At 43.5% G+C, this 23,372-nt stretch overlaps 1 protein-coding gene across 2 annotated transcripts in view; it reads right to left on the bottom strand.

The window, feature by feature from the left end:
- Nucleotides 1-709: 709 nt before the first annotated feature.
- The window catches only part of LOC139410176 (adhesion G protein-coupled receptor A3-like), a 278,756-nt gene continuing 256,093 nt past the window's right edge, over nt 710-23,372 (bottom strand). The window contains exons 18-20 of one of the 2 annotated variants that reach the window (XM_071155632.1): nt 7,180-7,221; nt 6,878-6,973; nt 710-4,803 (exon numbers count right to left, since the gene is read on the bottom strand). In XM_071155632.1, the coding sequence (XP_071011733.1) occupies nt 3,366-4,803; nt 6,878-6,973; nt 7,180-7,221 (1,576 nt within the window). In that variant the 3' untranslated portion in view covers nt 710-3,365. The remainder of the gene's footprint in view (nt 4,804-6,877; nt 6,974-7,179; nt 7,222-23,372) is intronic. The other variant, XM_071155639.1, reaches the window with a different exon arrangement.

Raw genomic sequence — 23,372 nt, forward strand, 5'->3', positions numbered from 1 at the left:
AAGACACAGTCTCATTTACTCACACTCCCTCACATACTGTACACATACACACACTCATGCTAACACACTAACGCACACACTCAGTCACGAACAAGTGCACGCGATCAGGCGCGTAATGCACACACAAACGCACACCCACGCTGGCATGCATGTGAGCACACATGCAAGCGCGCACAACACACACACACTGCCAGTCAAGCCTGCTTTCCTTTTGAATTCCTCCCCTGTGGCGAGTCCTTAAGACATCTCCATCTCCACCACTGCTGTCAGGAGATATGAATACTGCAAAATGAACTAAGAGGAACAAAACAGGCACACACACACACACACACACACACACACACACACACACACACACACACACACACACACACACACACACACACACACACACACACACACACACACACACACACACACACACACACACACACACACACACACACGAATACATGTATTGGTATCTGTGCTGTTGATTGTAGAGAAACGTGAAGACTGGCTTTGGGTTTTGTTACAGTACCACAAGTGTATACTGGCAGAGATCTGACAAGCTATCCAGCTGGCTGAATTGGCAGTACTACTGCTGAATGATGAGACAGGTGGCAGATAGAGAGGCTTATGGTAACAAACACTGAAGTTCACACACTTGGAAAGCTCTTTTTGCTTTTAAGACATGTCGATGTCCAAGAGGTATAGGAATTAGACCAAAGCAATGTAGTCTCTCATAGACATGTTTAATGCAGGGATGATTTAAGAATACCAAGGATGTTAGGTTTATTTAGTGAAACTGTTACACAGCATGGATATTCGTCTGACATAGTCTTGAAGTCTCATGGCGGCTCATTTTGCTACCGGTCAGTGTTTGTCTTCCAAAATCAGAAATATTCCTTTTACGTATGTACATCTAAAAATGCTCTCTTTTCAGAATTTCTAACATTTCTTTCTAAAATCAAGTCCCTTCTTGATTTCAGATCACAATTGAATCACAGTTGACGTGTGTGACATGAAGTCCCGGTATCCCATAGCGGTTAGTGCATCTATGTGTCAAATATAACAAAATATATGGCCAGTCCGCATACCCTTTATGAAAGATCAGAACAAAAATACAAGCAAACGGAAAAATGCACCAAGAACAAATTACATTTCTAAACTCAGATACTGAGCATTAACATTAAGAGGTCTTTCCCATACATTTTCAATACATATATATTTATTTACTCTTTTTAACATTTTAAATCTTGTATAAAAAAAATAACTCATCAGAACCAATTCTATGGACATAGACAAGAGTGCACAAGATGGATGGACGGTGTGGCGCGCCAAGGTGGTTTTGGCCAGGCAGGAGTTGCTGTATTCTTGTAGGTAGGGAATTGTTTCTCTATTAACCTTGTCAGTTCTCTCTCACTCGGGAATGACTGGTTTCCATACCGAACATAACTACGGTGGCCCTGAGGGAGCCAAATGAGATTTTCTTAAATTACTTTGCCACTTAAAAGGCGCTGCGTGGTCAATCTGACGGCTGCATTGGCCGCGCAGCATTTACGGTGATATGGCCTCTGCGGAAGTCAGGGGCATTCGTACTTCTTGCGCTTCGCAAAGCAGAGCTGTTGTGAAGGAAGTTGGTTTGTGTTTAGACAGGACTTTAAGCCCTCGCCTACCGTTAACCAATCATGTCAATGCGGAGCTATACGGAGCACACGGCGATGTGGTACGGAGCTCAATTTGGCCTCGGCGTGCCTCCAGAGGCTCCGCAATTGCGTCACACCATCCATACAGCGCCTCCCACCACATTTTTTGAATCAAGCATAAATTGGCTCTTAGGGCCGCCATACATAATACCACCTGTATAAGGTTAAATGTTCAACACTGAATCTCTGCCCTGTCCTCTGTCCCTTAACAGAACATGGTTTCAGGAGCTTCCATAATAATGACATAATGATACTAAAAATCGTGTAAAAATATAATTGTTTGTTTCACGGCATGTTATAAGCGAACACAGCTTGATCTGCTCCATAGACAAAAGTGATGGCGTTTTTCAAGAAATGTGCATTGATATACAAAGCAAAAACACAGCACAAAGCTACATACAAGGCTCGCATGCTCTGTTTCCTATAAAGAAATGAAATATTGTGTTAAAGCATTGATTTCGGACGTGACCCATTGAATGAACTTCCAACCATTTTGTGATGCCTTGCCAGAGATGGAAAATGTTGGCTTGGTTTTACTGTATATCAAATGGGGCAAGAGGAAAGGGTTGAGCCTGGAACGGCTGCTGCTTGGTCATGGCATGTGATGTCACTATCGCACCAACACCGCAAATATACACAATGACAATGTGACTGTTGTTGTACACTTCGCTCTAAAAAAAAACCACAACAGTAAGACATCATACAGACAAGAACATTCAATATCAACCTGTAACAGAATACTCAATGTGGTTTCGGTTTTTCCAATGTGTATTTTTTGTTTTTTTTACATTTTCACAACGTATCGGCATCCACGGAACTCTGACGAGAGTAGACATCTTTGTATATTACTAAGATAATCTCTAACTGATATTCACAGTATATTATAGTAAGTATGCTTTTTGTTCAAAATGGCAAAAATACCAATGACTCTAAATTGCTGGTGTGTTTGCCTAAAACACTGATACTGAGCTTCTTGAAGTACTGCAGGTACACAAGTCAGAGAGTAGTCGGAGGATTTTAGGGACTCACAAAATAGAACGCAATCTCATTTGCTTTGAGCAAGAATAAACACGGGTGTTCTGTTCACACACACATCCACACACACATCCATAATCTCCATCCTCGATAGATCTGTAATAATAATAATAATAATAATAATAACATACTATAGTGGTAAAAATACCTTTGACAAAAGGTACTGTAACTCGCACATGGAACTCACATTCCTCTATGAAGGAGAAAAATCAGTTCTGTATGGCTGGTCATTGGGATCTTTATATGACAATGTCAGATAAACTGTCAAGTGAATTTGTATTTTTTACCTTTATTTAACTAGGCAAGTCAGTTAAGAACAAATTCTTATTTTCAATGACGGCCTAGTGGGTTAACTGCCTGTTCAGGGGCAGAATGACAGATTTGTACCTTGTCAGCACGGGGGTTTGAACTTGCAACGCTCCAGTTACTAGTCCAACGCTCTAACCACTAGGCTACCCTGCCACCCCAAATGGGACAAGGAACACGTGAAAACAAACAAAGAATAAAAAGTAAAAGTCGTGATGTTAAGAGTTGTGAAATCATTTTTATAGTTCCTAGAAAGGAAAGGAGGGGTGAGTTGAGGATTGGAGGGACGGAGGCTGGGGCGGGAATGGATGCCTATATCTCCCCCCCATCTTTAGACTACACAGTAGTTTCATTTTTCCAGGGTCCAGTGCGTATATTCCCTGTGCTGTCTGATCCGTACAGGAAACCCTCGTGCAGGCCACCTTTAAGGATGCCATTCTGATTGGGCGGCGGGTTCTGGGGGTAGGATTGTCTGCGCGGGTGCATCTCCAGGTGGTGATGAGGCATGATCACGTCCTCCTCATTGGCTATTTTGCCACAGCCGCACAGAAAGGTGCCCGTGTCGCCTGCCTCCACTTGGCACAGAGTGGGGAACAGGTCCGCCTTGGCACAGCAAGGCACGTGCCGGTGGCAGGGGGCGTGGCATGCCAGCGCCGCCTCGTGAGCCGTTGCCGCTTGGCAAGTGTGGTGGCCCAATTCGTTAGGGGCAGCAGCCAGGTGGCAGATGTGTCCGTGACGCTCGTGCGTACTGTGAGGGCTGTCTGTGTGGGAGCTGTGGATAGAGCCTCCGTCTACACTAGTAGGGATGTGATAGGCGTACTCCCTCTCTCCCACCCCTCCTGTGCCAGCCTGCCGGTGACGGCTGAAGTGGCGAGGCTTAGTCCTAGTGCTGCCCTTCAGGCATCTATGCAGATGGATGTCTGGCCGGTAGCCCTCGGGGTCAGCGTGTAGCAGCACGTGTGCGGGAGGCTCCTCCTCCATCAGCTGCTGGCTGTGCAGGGCGGCGCAGCACGGCACCACTGCGGGCAGGCACGTCACATGGTTCTGCGACGACGCCAGGCTGCCATGCTTACAGTGACCCAAGGTGCCACTGTGGGTGTGTCCTCCTAACAGGGCCTTACCTGGGCACGGCGAATCCAGGTGGCAGTGCCCATGCCCGTGCCCATGCCCTAAGGCATCCCCATTGACATTAACCTTTGGACGTGTGTGGCCGTGACCATGGCCGTGGCAACCGTGGTTGGCGCGTCTCCCGGGGCAGCAGGCGCACCAGCAGTGCCACACATCGTCCCGCTTGGCACAGTGGTGGATGAGCACGAAGAGGCCCAGCGTGACGGAGAAGGCACCATACAGGCAGCTGAAGATCATGTCCAGGAAGTGGCCCTGTGAAACAGCCAGCGCCCCGAAGGCCCACGTGGCCACGAACAAGAAGAGGGTGAAGGCCGCCGTCCTTAGCTGGGCCTTGAACGAATGCTCGTTGGCCAGCATAGAGGGGTTGATGGCAGTGGACGAGTGGCAGCCCGCATGGCAGTGCCCTCCATTGGGAGGTGGTGGCAGGGCTCCGGGCTCCCCTTCGCCTTGATGACAATGCCTACCCACGTCGGTGATGGATGCCAGCCTCTGCTGCTCCTCAGTCAGGGCTTTCAGCTCATACTTTCTCTCGGGGTGGCGCCTCAGCTGAATGAAGGTACACAGGAAGTAGACGCAGGTGACCAGGACGATGAACGCCACGGGGCCGTAGAAGGCTCCAAGGCTGGGCTCCCACGCCATCCAGCAGCTGCAACACACACACACACACACGCACGCGCACGCACGCACGCACACACACACACACACACACAGTAGGCTACATTAGTATTACAGTATGAGTGTGTTTCCTTAATAAACACTGAAAAACACACACAGAGAAGAGACATAGGTATCTTGAAGTGATACATTACCTTGGGTGATAAGAACATTAATAGGGGTGGGGGGTGAGCAACATACACTGAAGTGTGACTCATATCATCAGATCTATCAGTATCTCATCTATTTTGGAGTGTCAATGAGGTAAATTGTTGTTGCAGGATATCAGTGCATGGAGTCTAGACACTGAGCCGTTGAGAAGGTGTGTACAGTGGCTTGCGAAAGTATTCACCCCCCTTGGCATTTTCCCTATTTTGTTGCCTTACAATCTGGAAATAAAATAGATTTTTGGGGGGGTTGTATAATTTGATTTACACAATATGCCTACCATTTTGCAGATGCATTTTTTTTTTCTTTCTGTGAAAACTTGAGCGTGCATAACTATTCACCCCCGCAAACTCATTACTTTGTAGAGCCACCTTTAGCAAGCAATTACAGATGCAAGTCTCTTAGGGTATGTAAGCTTGGCACATCTAGCCACTGGGAGTTTTGCCCATTCTTCAAGGCAAAACTGGTCCAGCTCCTTCAAGTCGGATGGGTTCCGCTGGTGTACAGCAATCTTTAAGTCATACCACAGATTCTCAATTGGATTTAGGTCTGGGCTTTGACTAGGCTATTCCAAGACATTTAAATGTTTCCCCTTAAACAACTCGAGTGTTGCTTTAGCAGTATGCTTAGGGTCATTGTCCTGCTGGAAGGTGAACCTCCGTCCCAGTCTCAAATCTATGGAAGACTGAAACCGGTTTCCCGCAAGAATTTCCCTGTATTTAGCGGCATCCATTATTTCTTCAATTCTGACCAGTTTCCCAGTCCCTGCCGATGGAAAAACATCCCCACAGCATTATGCTGCCACCATCATGCTTCACTGTGATGGTGTTGGTGTTCTCGGGGTAATGAGAGGTGTTGGGTTTGCGCCAGACATAGCGTTTTCCTTGAAGGCCAAAAAGCAAAATTTTAGTCTCATCTGACCAGAGTACCTTCTTCCATATGTTTGGGGAGTCTCCCACATGCCTTTTGGCGAACACCAAATGTGTTTGCTTATTTTTTTCTTTAAGCAATGGCTTTTTTCTGGCCACTCTTCCATAAAGCCCAGCTCTGTGGTGCGTACGGCTTAAAGTGGTCCTATGGACAGATATTCCAATCTCTGCTGTGGAGCTTTGCAGCTCCTTCAGGGTTATCTTTGGTCTCTTTGTTGCCTCCCTGATTAATGCCCTCCTTGTCTGGTCTGTGAGTTTTGCTGGGCGGCCCTCTCTTGGCAGGTTTATTGTGGTGCCATATTCTTTCCATTTTTTAATAATGGATTTAATGGTTCTCTGTGGGATGTTCAAAGTTTCAGATATTTTTTTATAACCCAAAACTGATCTGTACTTCTACACAACTTTGTCCCTGAACTGTTTGGAGAGTTCCTTGGTCTTCATGGTGCCGCTTGCTTGGTGGTCCCCCTTGCTTTGTGGTGTTGCAGACTCTGGGGCCTTTCAGAACAGGTGTATATATACTGAGATCATGTGACACATCATGTGACACTTAGATTGCACACAGGTGGACTTTATTTGACTAATTATGTGACTTCTGAATGTAATTGGTTGCACCAGATCTTCTTTAGGGGCTTCATAGCAAAGGGGGTGAATACATGTGCACGCACAACTTTTACATTTTTAATTATTATATATATTTTTTAAATTTCACTGAACCAATTTTGACTATGTCCATTACCTAAAAATCTATTTTAATTACAGGTTGTATTGCAACAAAATAGGAAAAACGCCAAGGGGGATGAATACTTTTGCAAGGCACTGAGTGTGTGTGTGTGTGTGTGTGTGTGTGTGTGTGTGTGTGTGTGTGTGTGTGTGTGTGTGTGTGTGTGTGTGTGTGTGTGTGTGTGTGTGTGTGTGTGTAAAAAGTTTCAAACTGTGACCTTGAGAATAGGAGACTGCTGGGTGACTTACTAGGGTGCCGTCTCCCCACTGCCATAGTTCTCAATATTGATGGCTGCTGTGATTCCACAGATGATGAAGGGCACTCCGCCACTGACTAAATAAAACCTGAGGGGAGAGAGAAAGAGAGTGACATAAAAATAAACGTTGAAACACCAATATCCTTTATTTTCTGGGTTGTAATTTTAGTAATCAATAGTATTAGTGAGAGGGAGATAAGAGAAGGAGATAGGAGAGGGAGATAGGAGAGGGAGATAGGAGAGAGAGAGAGAGAGAGAGAGAGAGAGAGAGAGAAAAAGAAAAAAGAGTGAGACCTGAGGATGTGCTTCTCTCTCTGTGCCGGCCTGGGTTGTAGACTGGAGATGGAGAGAAAGAGGAAAGGAGAGGGAGAGAAAATGAGAGACAGCTTATTAAGAGAAAGGTAAAATTGACTTCCTCCTCTCCTCTTTTCTCTTCTGAGCAGCATAAAAAACATCTAACGGTCTTCAACACGAAAACAGTTCTGAGGCACACTATACCTCATGACCAGTAGGCATACAGGCGTATTTGTGCCGGAGCATGTTCACACAGATTGGTACATCCACTTTTTCTCAAATAGGAGATGTCTCTATTATAGAGTTCTCATTCTTAGCCCGAACCCGACGGGGCCCGGTCTTCTACCAGGCCGGGCCTCAAATTCAGTGAATTGACTCTGGCCAGGCGGGTTTTGGGCATGCCGTGCCGCGCTAAGAAAGTAAAAACTATGCGTGTCCGAGTACCTTTTAGCCTACTACATCTATCTCTCAGCCGCAGCAGCTGCAGACACCAGCGCCGCCAGCATTCCAATATCGGCTGGGCCAGAGACATTTATGTCCGTGATTCAACCTATTTTTCCTGATGATTGAAACGTTTCAAATTACGATACAAGTAGGCTTGAGTGCCCTCGGGAGAATGACGATCCACAAGACCACGACAGGCAGTGCATCTCAGTATCAGGAGAAGCCCATGTTCCATGTGGCATCTTAACGCAGATACATCCTAAACAACACACACCCTATGGCTGCCCGGCTAATGTGCCTTTCTGGACCTGGTAACTATCAAAGTGAAGTGAAATGTTTTCCTAATTAAACATGCATTCAAAAACACAGGGCTTTTAAGCGGTTATTCAAATGTACGTTTGGCAGAAAATGGAGTTATTTATTTATTGTTTAATTATTCAAGGCTCCTTTGTTATTTAATTATTTTTTTAATTTTTTTTAATGCTTGATTGTATTTAAAGGCATGAATGACTCGTATGCTTTGTAATGACATGAATGAATGATTTATTGGTGATGCTGAAGTGGGTTACACTAAGACATAAAACAGGATGCGCTCTCACAGCTCGATGATGGATAGATTATATTAGGCTTAGATTATATTACAAGAGCAAAACAATACACTTGATTTAGGCTACATCATTGCATGCTAAATGTTTGTGATCAGTGATAGATGAGCAAACGAATAAAGGAGCTACCACTTCCACTTGCCCAGACAGATTATTCAATTAACAAAATATACAGACAGAGACTCAGTGAAACAAAATCGGATTGATTGATTATCAGCCAAGCCACAGGCTTTTGGTCAGGAGTAGGACAGGCTACTATGCGAGTGAAGAGCAAAATCCACTTGTTAATTTACATTACATGCTAGCAACATGTTCTGATCAGCTAATACAGTGCCTTCGGAAAGTATTCAGACCCCTTGAATTTTTCCACATTTTCTTAGGTTACTGCCTTATTCTAAAATAGATGTTTTTTTATTCCTCAATCTACTGTACACAAAATACCCCATACCCCAAACATTTTAAAATGTTTGTTAATTTATTTTTTTTAAAAATCTAAACTGAAGTATCACATTTACATGTATTCAGACCCTTTACTCAGTACTTTGTTGAAGCACCTTTGGCAGCGATTAAAATCTTCTTGGGTATGACACTACAAGCTCGGCACACAAGCTGGGCGTTTCTCCCGCTTTGTCAGCTTGGATGGGGAGCATTGCTGCACAACTATAGTCTCTCCAGAGATGTTAGATTGGGTTCAAGTCTGGGCTCTGGCTTGGACACTCAAGGACATTCAGAGACTTGTCCCGAAGCCACTCCTGCGTTGTCTTGGCAGTGTGCTTAGGGTCGTTGTCCTGTTGGCAGGTAAACCTTCACCCCAGTCTGAGGTCTGAGTGCTCTGGACAGGTTTTCATCAATGATCTCTCTGTACTTTGCACCGTTCATCTTTCCCTCAATCCTGACAAGTCTCCAAGTCCCTGCAGTTGAAAAACATCCCCACAGCATGATGCTCCCACCACCATACTTCACCGTAGGGATGGTGCCAGGTTTCTTCCAGACATGACGCTTGGCATTCAGGCCAAAGAGTTCAATCTTGGTTTCATCAGACCAGAGAATCTTGTTTCTCATGGTCTGAGAGTCTTTAGGTGCCTTTTCGCAAACTTCAAGCGGGCTGTCATGTGCCTTTTCCTCTACCATAAAGGCCTGATTGGTGGAGATGGAGAGATGGTTGTCCTTCTGGAAGGTTCTCCCATCTCCACCTTCCTGACCAAGAACCAGCTCTAGGAAGAGTCTTGGTGGTTCCAAAAGTCTTCCATTTAAGAATTATGGAGGCCACTGTGTTCTTGGCTACGTTCAATGCTGTTTAATTTTTGTACCCTTCCCCAGATCTGAGCCTCGACACAATCCTGTCCCGTAGCGCTACAGACAATTCCTTCGACCTTATGGCTTGGTTTTTGCTGGGACCTAATATAGATAGCTGTGTGCTTTTTCAAATCATGTCCAATCAATTGAATTTACCACAGGTGGACTCCAATCGAGATGTAGAAACATCTCAAGGATGCTCAATGGAAACAGGATGCACATGAGCTCAATTTCGAGTCTCATAGCAAAGGGCCTGAATACTTATTTACATAAGGTATTGCAGTTTTTTTTTTTTTATACACTTGCAAATATTTCTAAAAACCTGTTTTTCGCTTTATCATTATTGGGTATGTTGTGTAGATAGCTGAATATTTTGTTTTAATTTAATGCATTTTAGAATAAGGCTATAACGTAACAAAATGTGGAAAAAGTCAAGGGGTCTGAATACTTTGAGTGCACTGTATATGAGCAAACTATACTGAACAAAAATGTAAACGCAACATGAAACAATTTAAAAGATTTTACTGAGTTGCAGTTCATTGACAGAAATCTGTCAATTGAAATAAATTCATTAGGCCCTAATCTATGGAATTCACATGACTGGGAATACAGATATGCATCTGTTGGTTACAGATACCTTAAAAAAAAAGTTGGGGTGTGGATCAGAAAACCAGTCAGCATCTGACGTGGCCACCATTTGCCTCATGCAGCGTGACACATCTGCTTCGCGCATAGTGTATCAGGCTGTTGATTGTGGCCTGTAGAATGTTGCTCCACTCCTCTTCAATGGCTGTGCGAAGTTGCTGGATATTGGCAGGAACTTTAACACGCTGTCGTATACGTCGATCCAGAGCATCCCAATAATGTTCAATGGGTGACATGTCTGGTGAGTATGCAGGCCATGGAAGAACTGGGACATTTTCAGCTTCCAGGAATTGTGTAGATCCTTGCGACATGGGGCCGTGCATTATCTCAATTCAACGGCTCAGACACAAGAGGCATGTGGCAGGGTCTACAGTCAATCACGGACTACAGGAAGAAACCCAGCCCAGTCACGGACCAGGATGTCTTGCTCCCAGGCAGACTAAATAACTTTTTTGCCCGCTTTGAGGACAATACAGTGCCACTGACACGGCCTGCAACGAAAACATGCGGTCTCTCCTTCACTGCAGCCGAGGTGAGTAAGACATTTAAACGTGTTAACCCTCGCAAGGCTGCAGGCCCAGATGGCATCCCCAGCCGCGCCCTCAGAGCATGCGCAGACCAGCTGGCCGGTGTGTTTACGGACATATTCAATCAATCCCTATACCAGTCTGCTGTTCCCACATGCTTCAAGAGGGCCACCATTGTTCCTGTTCCCAAGAAAGCTAAGGTAACTGAGCTAAATGACTACCGCCCCGTAGCACTCACATCCGTCATCATGAAGTGCTTTGAGAGACTAGTCAAGGACCATATCACCTCCACCCTACCTGACACCCTAGACCCACTCCAATTTGCTTACCGCCCAAATAGGTCCACAGACGATGCAATCTCAACCACACTGCACACTGCCCTAACCCATCTGGACAAGAGGAATACCTATGTGAGAATGCTGTTCATCGACTACAGCTCGGCATTCAACACCATAGTACCCTCCAAGCTCGTCATCAAGCTCGAGACCCTGGGTCTCGACCCCGCCCTGTGCAACTGGGTACTGGACTTCCTGACGGGCCGCCCCCAGGTGGTGAGGGTAGGCAACAACATCTCCTCCCCGCTGATCCTCAACACTGGGGCCCCACAAGGTTGCGTTCTGAGCCCTCTCCTGTACTCCCTGTTCACCCACGACTGCGTGGCCACGCACGCCTCCAACTCAATCATCAAGTTTGCGGACGACACAACAGTGGTAGGCTTGATTACCAACAACGATGAGACGGCCTACAGGGAGGAGGTGAGGGCCCTCGGAGTGTGGTGTCAGGAAAACAACCTTACACTCAACGTCAACAAAACTAAGGAGATGATTGTGGACTTCAGGAAACAGCAGAGGGAACACCCCCCTATCCACATCGATGGAACAGTAGTGGAGAGGGTAGCAAGTTTTAAGTTCCTCGGCATACACATCACAGACAAACTGAATTGGTCCACTCACACAGACAGCATCGTGAAGAAGGCGCAGCAGCGCCTCTTCAACCTCAGGAGGCTGAAGAAATTCGGCTTGTCACCAAAAGCACTCACAAACTTCTACAGATGCACAATCGAGAGCATCCTGGCGGGCTGTATCACCGCCTGGTATGGCAACTGCACCGCCCTCAACCGTAAGGCTCTCCAGAGGGTAGTGAGGTCTGCACAACGCATCACCGGGGGCAAACTACCTGCCCTCCAGGACACCTACACCACCCGATGTCACAGGAAGGCCATAAAGATCATCAAGGACATCAACCACCCGAGCCACTGCCTGTTCACCCCGCTATCATCCAGAAGGCGAGGTCAGTACAGGTGCATCAAAGCTGGGACCGAGAGACTGAAAAACAGCTTCTATCTCAAGGCCATCAGACTGTTAAACAGCCACCACTAACACTGAGTGGCTGCTGCCAACACACTGACACTGACTCAACTCCAGCCACTTTAATAATGGGAATTGATGGGAAATGATGTAAATCTATCACTAGCCACTTTAAACAATGCTACCTTATATAAATGTTACTTACCCTACATTATTCATCTCATACGCATACGTATATACTGTACTCTATATCATCGACGGTATCCTTATGTAATACATGTATCACTAGCCACTTTATACTATACTATGCCACTTTGTTTACATACTCATCTCATTTGTACATACTGTACCCGATACCATCTACTGTATCTTGCCTATGCTGCTCTGTACCATCACTCATTCATATATCCTTATGTACATATTCTTTATCCCCTTACACTGTGTACAAGACAGTAGTTTTGGAATTGTTAGTTAGATTACTTGTTATTACTGCATTGTCGGAACTAGAAGCACAAGCATTTCGCTACACTCGCATTAACATCTGCTAACCATGTGTATGTGACAAATAAAATTTGATTTGATTTGATTTGATATCATGCTGAAACGTGATGTAACCACACACGACTATTGCTTTCAATTAGTATAATAAGACATTGGGAGTTTCATTATAAGCAAGAATTTCATACATGCCTTCAATAGCATTAGCCTACTTTATTTTTTTTTTAAATTAGTCATTCAGTTGATCATAACTAAGGTATATTTTCCTCTCTCTGAGGTGTTTCCTCGTCTCCTCACACCGCTGCCGCCCGCCTTTGCCACATTGTTCTCAACACCAGTTTAAATCAATATACAGTTTTCTAGAAATCAGCCTTTTTTTGTAGGGGGGGGGGGGGGGGGGGGGGGCTCGTTTAATTTCTGTGGTGTTGGACTGGGCCTGGGCTTCAGCTCACGAAGGCTTGGGTTGGACCAGACTCTGATTTTCAGGCCCGATGAGACTGTACTGCTTGAGATATTTTCCTTTCACTGCTTCAGCTCGGGATAAAACACAATAGCAAGAACATGCTGTCCCCATCCTCTTCCCCTCTGTCTGTCTTGCTCTCTCTCTCCATCGCTGCCCTTTACCCCACCCCTTCTCTCCCCACCTCCCTCCATCTCCCCTTATACTGCACCCATCCCAAAATTCAATTACAATCAATGTGTGTGTGTGGGCAGGTGGAAGCGGGGGCATTACCGGGGCTGTCAGTGTCTGGGTGGAGTGATTCCCTCAGGACACTCTTCCAACAGAAAGTCATTTACACACATGTCAAGGAGATAAGCATAAAGACGAGAGGACTAGTGGATGTTAAAGCCTAGTGCTTTATGACCCCTATTCCCCCTCTCTATCTACAACCCAGCCAGGCTAACCATGCCGGTATACGAGAGGAAGATATTCCCAGGTAGGTCTCTCTCAAGCGAATGCTCTCACTCACTCTGTCCTTCTTACGCTCTCTCTCTCCTCTCTCTCTCTCTTGCTCGCTCTCATTTTGCAGTGCTCTCCTTTAATGTCGGAATCCTTAATTGGTAAAACTGCCACGTCCATTTGCGATATTAAAAGAACAAAGAAGTTACTATAAACAACAAACACCCCCCCAAAATGTTTTTACCACGTTGGGCAACGCCCCTCACCTCCGCTTTCTCAACAAAACAAAAACAATAATGTCCGTGTGGGCAGACAGTGGCGCTGTTTTCTCTACTGCGGACTCCATCTTTAAAACAAAATGGCAGACAGTGCAGAGGGCGGGCACTTTTGAGTTAAGTTTTGGGAAGCAGCAGCAATCATCAACTGATATAAATAGACAGCCAAAGCCCCTGGAGCGAGAAGTGCCTTCTCCCTCTCTCCTCTGACTACGTGCTGTCCTCTCTCTCTCTCTTCGTCTAGCCCTGGATATACTATGGGGAGTGGAGTACTCAGGCCTGTCCACATGTTGTGACATTTACTGCTGATGGAGTAAACTGGTGGAAAAACAGCTGCATTGTGTGGTTGTTGTGCTGCTTACTGTAACTATTTTTGGAGACATAATATTGATGCACGTACTGTATACTGTAAGGTGTCCAATCAAAAACACATATTTTGACCAATTGGTAAAATAATGTTAATTGTGTAGACAATCCTCCAAGAAAACCAGCTGTCCAAACCTCATGTCTCTATCATATCCGTTCAAAAGTTTTTGGAAGTTTTACCCTTGTAGGATGGCTGGAATTGGTGACTAAATCAATGGAGACCACATCCAAAAAGTGGTCAAAACTGAGGAAAATCGCGTCAGCTAGGCTGGATTCTGGCTACCTGACAGACTCACTTTCCCATTGAACTCATGATCCTTCTTCTCCAATCCGCAGGACATAAAACAATACAGAGGTAAGATGGATGGCAATTTTGAATTTCAACCATAATATTTTCATATTTTAATGTACGCTTTTCATATTCATTCAAAATTCCCGCTATTTTTCGAAGATGTCAATGGCATACTGAGCCTGTACCAAGCTTTTTGTTTTCAAATCCGTTCACATTTAATTCAGTTCATGTCATGCCAATTTTACTTTTTGAGACCCGCGAAAAAACTTTGAAGTCTACGACCACAAAATGTTAAATCCTCAAAAGTTGTTACGAGAAACCTGCCCCGCTATGTCAACTGAGCTCGGTGCTTATTATCGGATGTATTAGGTTACAAAATCAGACCTTTTGGATATAATCTTAATGATACAATATGTTCGAGAGACCCCACTGAACGTTTCAGAAAATGAATAATCACATTTGTCTTGGTAAAATGTATTTAATAACGTAAGGAAGGGAAATTTCATTGCCAAAGTGCATTTTCACCCACTCTGATGAAAGCGCACACCACTAAAAGTTTACTATATATACAAAAGTATGTGGGGAAAAAAGTACCCCTTAGTGGATTCGGCTATTTGAGCCACACCCATTGCTGACAGGTGCATAAAATCGAGCACACAGCCATGCAATCTCCATAGACAAACACTGACATTAGAATGGCCTTACTGAAGAACTCAGTGACCTTCAACGTGGCACCGTCATAGGAAGCCACCTTTTCAACAAGTCAGTTCGTCAAAAATGTCTGCCCTGCTAGAGCTGCCCGGTCAAATGTAAGTGCTGTTATTGTGAAGTGGAAACGTCTAGGAGCCACAACAGCTCAGCCGCGAAGTGATGGGCCACACAAACTCACAGAACAGGACCACCGAGTGCTGAAACGCGTCCCGTATAAAAATCGTCTGTCCTTGGTTGCAACACTCACTACCGAATTCCAAACTGCCTCTGGAAGCAACGTCCACATACTTTTGGTAATGTAGTATTTTATAGATGTGGCACTACTAAAAGTATTACTGTATTGCAAAAATATATATATTAGCCAGTTCCATGGTTATTTTTAACAAGTAAGTAAGTAAAGTCAGGTTTCAGTGAGTACCCTTTCTTCTCTATAGTGTGCGGCAATTAGACTTGGGTATAGTGTATATACCGCATACCGGGGTATTTGGGAAAACGCCACTGGATGGTTTTTCAAAATAATTATTTGATTTGTAGCTACTTTTTAAGTTAATAGCTGCAGTCAACGTGTACAATACGTTAGGAGATGAAGTAGATTGCGTTCTTCATTTCCCCTGTCATATTATTTTACATTATGAAGCTTACCATAATTCCTCACAACAGTTGAGCCATCACTTGTCTGTTTGTAAATAGCACAAAGGGAGAAAGCAGGAGTCCATAGCATTGTATATCTATCGGCGAGTCTCTGTGATGAAGTTGCACTTGGATACAATTCACTGCTAAATGTTTGCCATCAGATATCTTATAATGGCTTTCTGCCAGAAGTCAAAGAGCTCTGGATGAGTTATCTGTACAGATGCCAGAAAAGCATGGATCACAACTTTGTTCATTTGTACAATTTCTCTTGTTCACTATCGCTCTAAAAATTGTCCACACTCACCGAAAATGACATTCGGTAGGTACTAGCTATGCTTTTATAACTTTATGAGCTGGATTTGCCTGTCTTTGCGATTAGTTTATGTTTGTTTTCGCTCATTAGCATTTAGCTAACAGTGTCTACGTGTCTATGCTAATGTTAGCATTCTGGGAATAGAGGCCCAATCTGCTCCGCCACATTACAGTGCCTTGCGAAAGTATTCGGCCCCCTTGAACTTTGCGACCTTTTGCCACATTTCAGGCTTCAAACATAAAGATATAAAACTGTATTTTTTTGTGAAGAATCAACAACAAGTGAGACACAATCATGAAGTGGAACGACATTTATTGGATATTTCAAACTTTTTTAACAAACAAAAACTGATAAATTGGGCGTGCAAAATTATTCAGCCCCCTTAAGTTAATACTTTGTAGCGCCACCTTTTGCTGCGATTACAGCTTTAAGTCGCTTGGGGTGTGTCTCTATCAGTTTTGCACATCGAGAGACTGAAATGTTTTCCCATTCCTCCTTGCAAAACAGCTCGAGCTCAGTGAGGTTGGATGGAGAGCATTTGTGAACAGCAGTTTTCAGTTCTTTCCACAGATTCTCGATTGGATTCAGGTCTGGACTTTGACTTGGCCATTCTAACACCTGGATATGTTTATTTTTGAACCATTCCATTGTAGATTTTGCTTTATGTTTTGGATCATTGTCTTGTTGGAAGACAAATCTCCGTCCCAGTCTCAGGTCTTTTGCAGACTCCATCAGGTTTTCTTCCAGAATGGTCCTGTATTTGGCTCCATCCATCTTCCCATCAATTTTAACCATCTTCCCTGTCCCTGCTGAAGAAAAGCAGGCCCAAACCATGATGCTGCCAGCACCATGTTTGACAGTGGGGATGGTGTGTTCAGAGTGATGAGCTGTGTTGCTTTTACGCCAAACATAACGTTTTGCATTGTTGCCAAAAAGTTCAATTTTGGTTTCATCTGACCAGAGCACCTTCTTCCACATGTTTGGTGTGTCTCCCAGGTGGCTTGTGGCAAACTTTAAACAACACTTTTTATGGATATCTTTAAGAAATGGCTTTCTTCTTGCCACTCTTCCATAAAGGCCAGATTTGTGCAATATACGACTGATTGTTGTCCTATGGACAGAGTCTCCCACCTCAGCTGTAGATCTCTGCAGTTCATCCAGAGTGATCATGGGCCTCTTGGTTGCATCTCTGATCAGTCTTCTCCTTGTATGAGCTGAAAGTTTAGAGGGACGGCCAGGTCTTCGTAGATTTGCAGTGGTCTGATACTCCTTCCATTTCAATATTATCGCTTACACAGTGCTCCTTGGGATGTTTAAATTTGGGAAATCTTTTTGTATCCAAATCCGGCTTTAAACTTCTTCACAACAGTATCTCGGACCTGCCTGGTGTGTTCCTTGTTCTTCATGATGCTCTCTGCGCTTTTAACGGACCTCTGAGACTATCACAGTGCAGGTGCATTTATACTGAGACTTGATTACACACAGGTGGATTGTATTTATCATCATTAGTCATTTAGGTTAACATTGGATCATTCAGAGATCCTCACTGAACTTCTGGAGAGAGTTTGCTGCACTGAAAGTAAAGGGGCTGAATAATTTTGCACGCCCAATTTTTCAGTTTTTGATTTGTTAAAAAAGTTTGAAATATCCAATAAATGTCGTTCCACTTCATGATTGTGTCCCACTTGTTGTTGATTCTTCACAAAAAAATACAGTTTTATATCTTTATGTTTGAAGCCTGAAATGTGGCAAAAGGTCGCAAAGTTCAAGGGGGCTGAATACTTTCGCAAGGCACTGTATCTCATTCTCTAATAGCACTAGGATGACAGACAGCAGCCTCCAGAATATTCCATAAAGCCCCCTCCCTGTGCAGTGCAGGTGGTTGAGGATCTGCCTGTGTGGAGAGTGGGAAGAGAGGCTGAGGGTCCTTATCCAGCTAGGGCTTTGTCCTCAATGACTTTCTCTGGCATCCAGCTGCTATGGTTCATGGAGGAATGTTCACTGAATAATGTTTATATTACAGGCTACCTGTAATTACTATACTGCACTATACAATACCTTACAGGAGGGTGTAATCCCAACACCAAACTGATACCATAAATAGACGCGCCAAGAACACCCAGGGAACTTAATGTGCTAGCTGGGAAGTTACTTCAGCCCTTGCCATTTATTACTTTTCAATGTTTATTAATTATTTTGTGACTTTGAATATTCAAAAGTGCTCTTGAGCAAAGTGTCTCGAGTAAAGTGTCAGAGCCTGAGGCAACAGATCTTAAACATACAATGACATTGAGATTTTACGGTAAACCTGGTGTTGGTGCGCTATCTGTCTGTCTGTCTGTCTGTCTGTCTCCACGTGTGTCAACCTCTCTTAGTCAAACAGGCTTTCCTGTGGGATTTGCTCAAATTGAGTTACACAGCACATACACAGTACCTTCCATCAAGCAAAGAGTGTCTGTCTCTCTCGGTCCCAAAGCTGATCCTCTTAAATGTGCCAAACACGGTGAGTAAGCAGAAATATAAATAAATATATAAATAAAAAGAAAAACCGGAAACGACGTTAAACCTGATGTGTGAATCTAAGCGAATATGAATTAACCCTTTACATTCGTGGAAATGGGCTTATATGGATAGAGCCCAAAATAAGATATAAAAGGCATGACCATGGTAGCTATTAAAACACAACCCTTTGGAGAATATAGGGAAATTATCAGACCAAAGGTGAGGACAGTTCACCTGACATAAGACTGAATCCAAAACATTACACTGTTGATTGTTTGTGCATTTTACATTTACTGTACTTTTCACATTTGTCAGTAACGAAATCTGAAAATACTCTTCCTTCAATCAGTAAAATAACAAGAATATTCATGGAAATGTTGGGGTAGGTGCAATATACTGTATATATATATAAAGTTGAAGTTGGAAGTTTACATACACCTTAACCAAATACATTTAAACTCAGTTTTTTAACAATTCCTGACATTTAATCCTAGTAAAAATTCCCTGTCTTAGGTCAGTTAGGATCACCACTTTATTTTAAGAATGTAAAATGTCAGAATAATAGTAGAGAGAATGATTTATTTCAGCTTTTATTTCTTGCATCACATCCCCAGTGGGTCAGAAGTTTACAAACACTCAATTAGTATTTGGTAGCATTGCCATCAAATTGTTTAACTTGGGTCAAAGGTTTCGGGTAGCCTTCCACAAGCTTCCCACAATAAGTTGGGAGAATTTTGGCCCATTCCTCCTGACAGAGCTGGTATAACAAAGTCAGGTTTGTAGGCCTCCTTGCTCGCACACGCATTTTCAGTTCTGCCCACACATGTTCTATAGGATTGAGGTCAGGGCATTGTGATGGCCACTCCAATACCTTGACTTTGTTGTCCTTGAGCCATTTTGCCTTTGGAAGTATGCTCGGGTCATTGTCCATTTGGAAGACCCACTTGCGACCAAGTTAACCTGTTGAAACTAGGGGGCACTATTTTCATTTTTGGAAAAATAACGTTCCCAAAGTAAACGGGCTATTTTGTCAGGACAGGATGCTAGAATATGCATTTAATTGACATCTTAGCATAGAACGTTTCTCTAACGTTTCCAAAACTGTAAAAATATTGTCTGTGAGTTTAACAGAACTGATATTGCAGGCTGTCACGTTCTGACCATAGTTCTTGTGTGTTTACCTTGTTTTAGTGTTGGTCAGGACGTGAGCTGGATGGGCATTCTATGTTGTGTGTCTGGTTTGTCTATTTCTATGTTTGGCCTGATATGGTTCTCAAACAGAGGCAGGTGTTAGTCATTGTCTCTGATTGGGAACCATATTTACGTAGCCTGTTTTGCGTTGTGATTTGTGAGTGGTTGTTTCCTGTCTTTGTGTTTTATGCACCAGTTAGGATTGTTTTGGTTTTACCGTTTATTGTTTTGTATCCTGTTCATGTTTGAGTTACCTTATTAAATTAACATTAACTATAACCACGCTGCGTTTTGGTCCGCCTCTCCATCCCAGGAAGAAAGCCGTTACACAGGCGAAAGCCTGAGAAAAATCCAATCAGAAAGTGACTCATGTTTTGAAAGCTCTGCGTCCCTATTGAGCAGAGAATGGGCTATCACCCAGATTCCTTTTTCTATGTATTCCCCAAGGTGTCTACAGCATTTTGACGTAGTTTCACGCCTTTATGTTGAAGAATGAGTGTAAGCGACTACATTGCGTAAGTGACCGGCTGAGTGCTCTCAGAGTAATTCTTGCGTAATAGAAAGAGGTAGCAATTTTTCCTCCCGGTCTTACTGAAAATACAGCTGTCCCGGTTGATATATTATCGAATAGATATTTGAAAAACACCTTGAGGATTGATTATATACAACGTTTGCCATGTTTCTGTCGATATTATGGAGCTAATTTGGAATATTTTTCGGTGTTGTCATGACTGCAATTTCCGGTTGAATTCTCAGCCAAACGTGAAGAACTAACGGAGCTATTTCGGCTACAAAAATAATCTTTATGGAAAACAGGAACATTTGCTATCTAATTGGGAGTCTCATGAGTGAAAACATCCGAAGCTCATCAAAGGTAAACAATTTAATTTGATTGCTTTTCTGATTTTCGTGACCAGGTTGCCTGCTGCTAGCTAGGAATAATGCTATGCTAGGCTATCGATAAACTTACACAAATGCTTGTCTTGCTTTGGCTGTAAAGCATAATTTCAAAATCTGAGATGACAGGGTGATTAACAAAAGGCTAAACTGTGTTTCAATATATTTCCCTTGTGATTTCATGAATCTGAATATTTTCTAGTAATATTTTTTGTCCGTTGCGTTATGCTAATTAGTGTCAGTTGATGACAATTCTCCCGGATCCGGGAGCGGTAGTTCCAAGATAAACTTCCTGACTGACTGTCTTGAGATGTTGCTTCAATATATCCACATAAGTGTGCTTCCTCATGATGATTTCTATTTTGTGAAGTGCACCAGTCCCTCCTGCAGCAACGTACCCCCACAACATGATGCTGCCACCCCCGTTCTTCACGATTGGGATGGTGTTCTTCGGCTTGCAAGCATCCCCCTTTTTCCTCCAAACAAAACAATGATCATTATAGCCAAACAGTTCTATTTTTGTTTCATCAGACCAGAGGACATTTCTCCAAAAAGTACGATCTTTGTCGCTATGTGCAGTTGCAAACCGTAGTCTGTCTTTTTTATGGCGGATTTGGGACAGTGGCTTCTTCCTTGCTGAGTGGCCTTTCAGTTTATGTCGATATAGGACTCATTTTTACTGTGGTTATAGACACTATGTACCTGTTTCCTCCAGCAAGGTCCTTTGCTGTTGTTCTGGGATTGACTTGCACTTTTCACACCAAAGTACGTTCATCTCTAGGAGACAGAACACGTCTCCTTCCTGAGTGGTATAACGGCTGCGTGGTCCCATGGTGTTTATACTTGCATACTATTGTTTGTACAGATGAACGTGGTACCTTCAGGTGTTTGGAAATAGCTCCCAAGGATGAACCAGACTTGTGGAGGTCTACAATTGTTTTTCTGATGTCTTGGCTGATTTCTTTTGATTTTCCCATGATGTCAAGCAAAGAAGCACTGAGTGTGAAGGTAGGCCTTGAAATACATTCACAGGTAAACCTCCAACTGACTCAAATGATGTCAATTAGCCTATCAGAAGCTTCTAAAGCCTTGACATAATTTTCTGGAATTTTCCAAGCTGTTTAAAGGCACAGTCAACTTAGTGTATGTAAACTTCTGACCCACTGGAATTGTGATAAGTGAAATAATCTGTCTGTAAACAATTGCTGTAAAAATTGCTTGTGTCGTGCACAAAGTAGATGTCCTATCTGACATGCCAAAACTATAGTTTGTTAACAGGAAATTTGTTGAGTGGTTGAAAAACGTGTTTTAATGACTCCAGCCTAAGTGTATGTAAACTTCCGACCTCAACTGTAGGTCTAACTCCAAGTGGCCACACACCTTTCAAACTGTGCGCAGCTCCTAAGTCAATGCACTTTAATGAATCAAGGAAAGTGCCTTCGTCTATGAGGTGCTTTTTTTATTTTTTATTTTTTTAGCTCTGCCGTTGAGAAATGGAAAGCAAGCACACTTCATTTGAAAGCTTATTCTATTGCCAACATTAGTAGCCATTTTAGAATATGACCTTACAGTGTTAGGCTTTCACAAGGCATTTCAGACAAACAGATTGTAAGTTTGTTGCACATAGAATGGGATCACGAGTGCGTTCAAGTGCGTGTTCCACAGCTCATTGTCTCCACAACACAACAGATATTTTCATTCTGTTCAGGCCAACTCGGGGTAAGACGCATGTCATCCTTGTAACTCTACACCAAACCTAGCGACCATAAACCTTGACACGTTCCATCTTTCAGAGCACATCGACTCCTCTCGATTTACACCATTCTCCTCAATCAGACGACAAAACATTTGCAAACATCGCCCAATTGGTGGGTGTGATGAGGGCCTATTTTTTTTGTTGCACATGGTACACACATTTAGAACAGCCATCAGTTGAAACCCATACAGAACTAAAAAAAAATTGCAATCTACATTAAGAACCGGTGTCACGTCCTGACCTTAGTTCCTTTTTTATGTCTCTATTTTAGTTTGGTCAGGGCGTGAGTTGGGGTGGGCATTCTATGTGTTCTATGTTTTTGTATTTCTGTGTTTGTCCTGGTATGGTTCCCAATCAGAGGCAGCTGTTTATCGTTGTCTCTGATTGAGAACCATACTTAGGCAGCCTGTTTTCCCACTATGGGTTGTGGATGATTATTTTCTGTTTAGTGTGTGTTGCACCTGACGGAGCTGTTTCGGTTGTGCCTTTTGTTACTTTGTATTTAGTGTTCAGTTATATTTAATAAAATGCCGAACACGTACAACGCTGCACCTTGGTCCGATACTTCATACTCCTCGTCAGAAGAGGAAGAAAACCGTTACAACCGGTCAAGCGTGGTGGTAGTGTGATGGTTTGGGGATGCTTTGCTGCCTCAGGAGCTGGTCAACTTTCCTTAATAGAAGGAACCATGAATTCTGCTCTGTATCAGAGAATTCTACAGGAGAATGTCAGGCCTTCCATCTGTGAGCTGCAGCTGGGTCATGCAGCATGACAATGATCCAAAACACACAATCAAGTCTACATGAAAATGGAAACAAATTAGACGTTTTGGAATGGCCTAGTCAAAGTCCCGACCAAATTCTAATTGAGGTGTTGTGGCAGGACTTGAAACAAGCAGTTCATGCTTGAAAACCCACAAAGATCGCTGAGTTAAAGCAGTTCTGCATGGAAAAGTGGGCAGGAAGAATTTGGTTGGAGTCGTTGCAGCTAAAGGTGGCGCAACCAGTTATTGAGCGTAAGGGGGGCAATGACTT

The sequence above is a fragment of the Oncorhynchus clarkii genome, chromosome 1, assembly GCF_045791955.1.
Source record: "Oncorhynchus clarkii lewisi isolate Uvic-CL-2024 chromosome 1, UVic_Ocla_1.0, whole genome shotgun sequence".
Taxonomy (NCBI): Eukaryota; Metazoa; Chordata; class Actinopteri; order Salmoniformes; family Salmonidae; genus Oncorhynchus; species Oncorhynchus clarkii.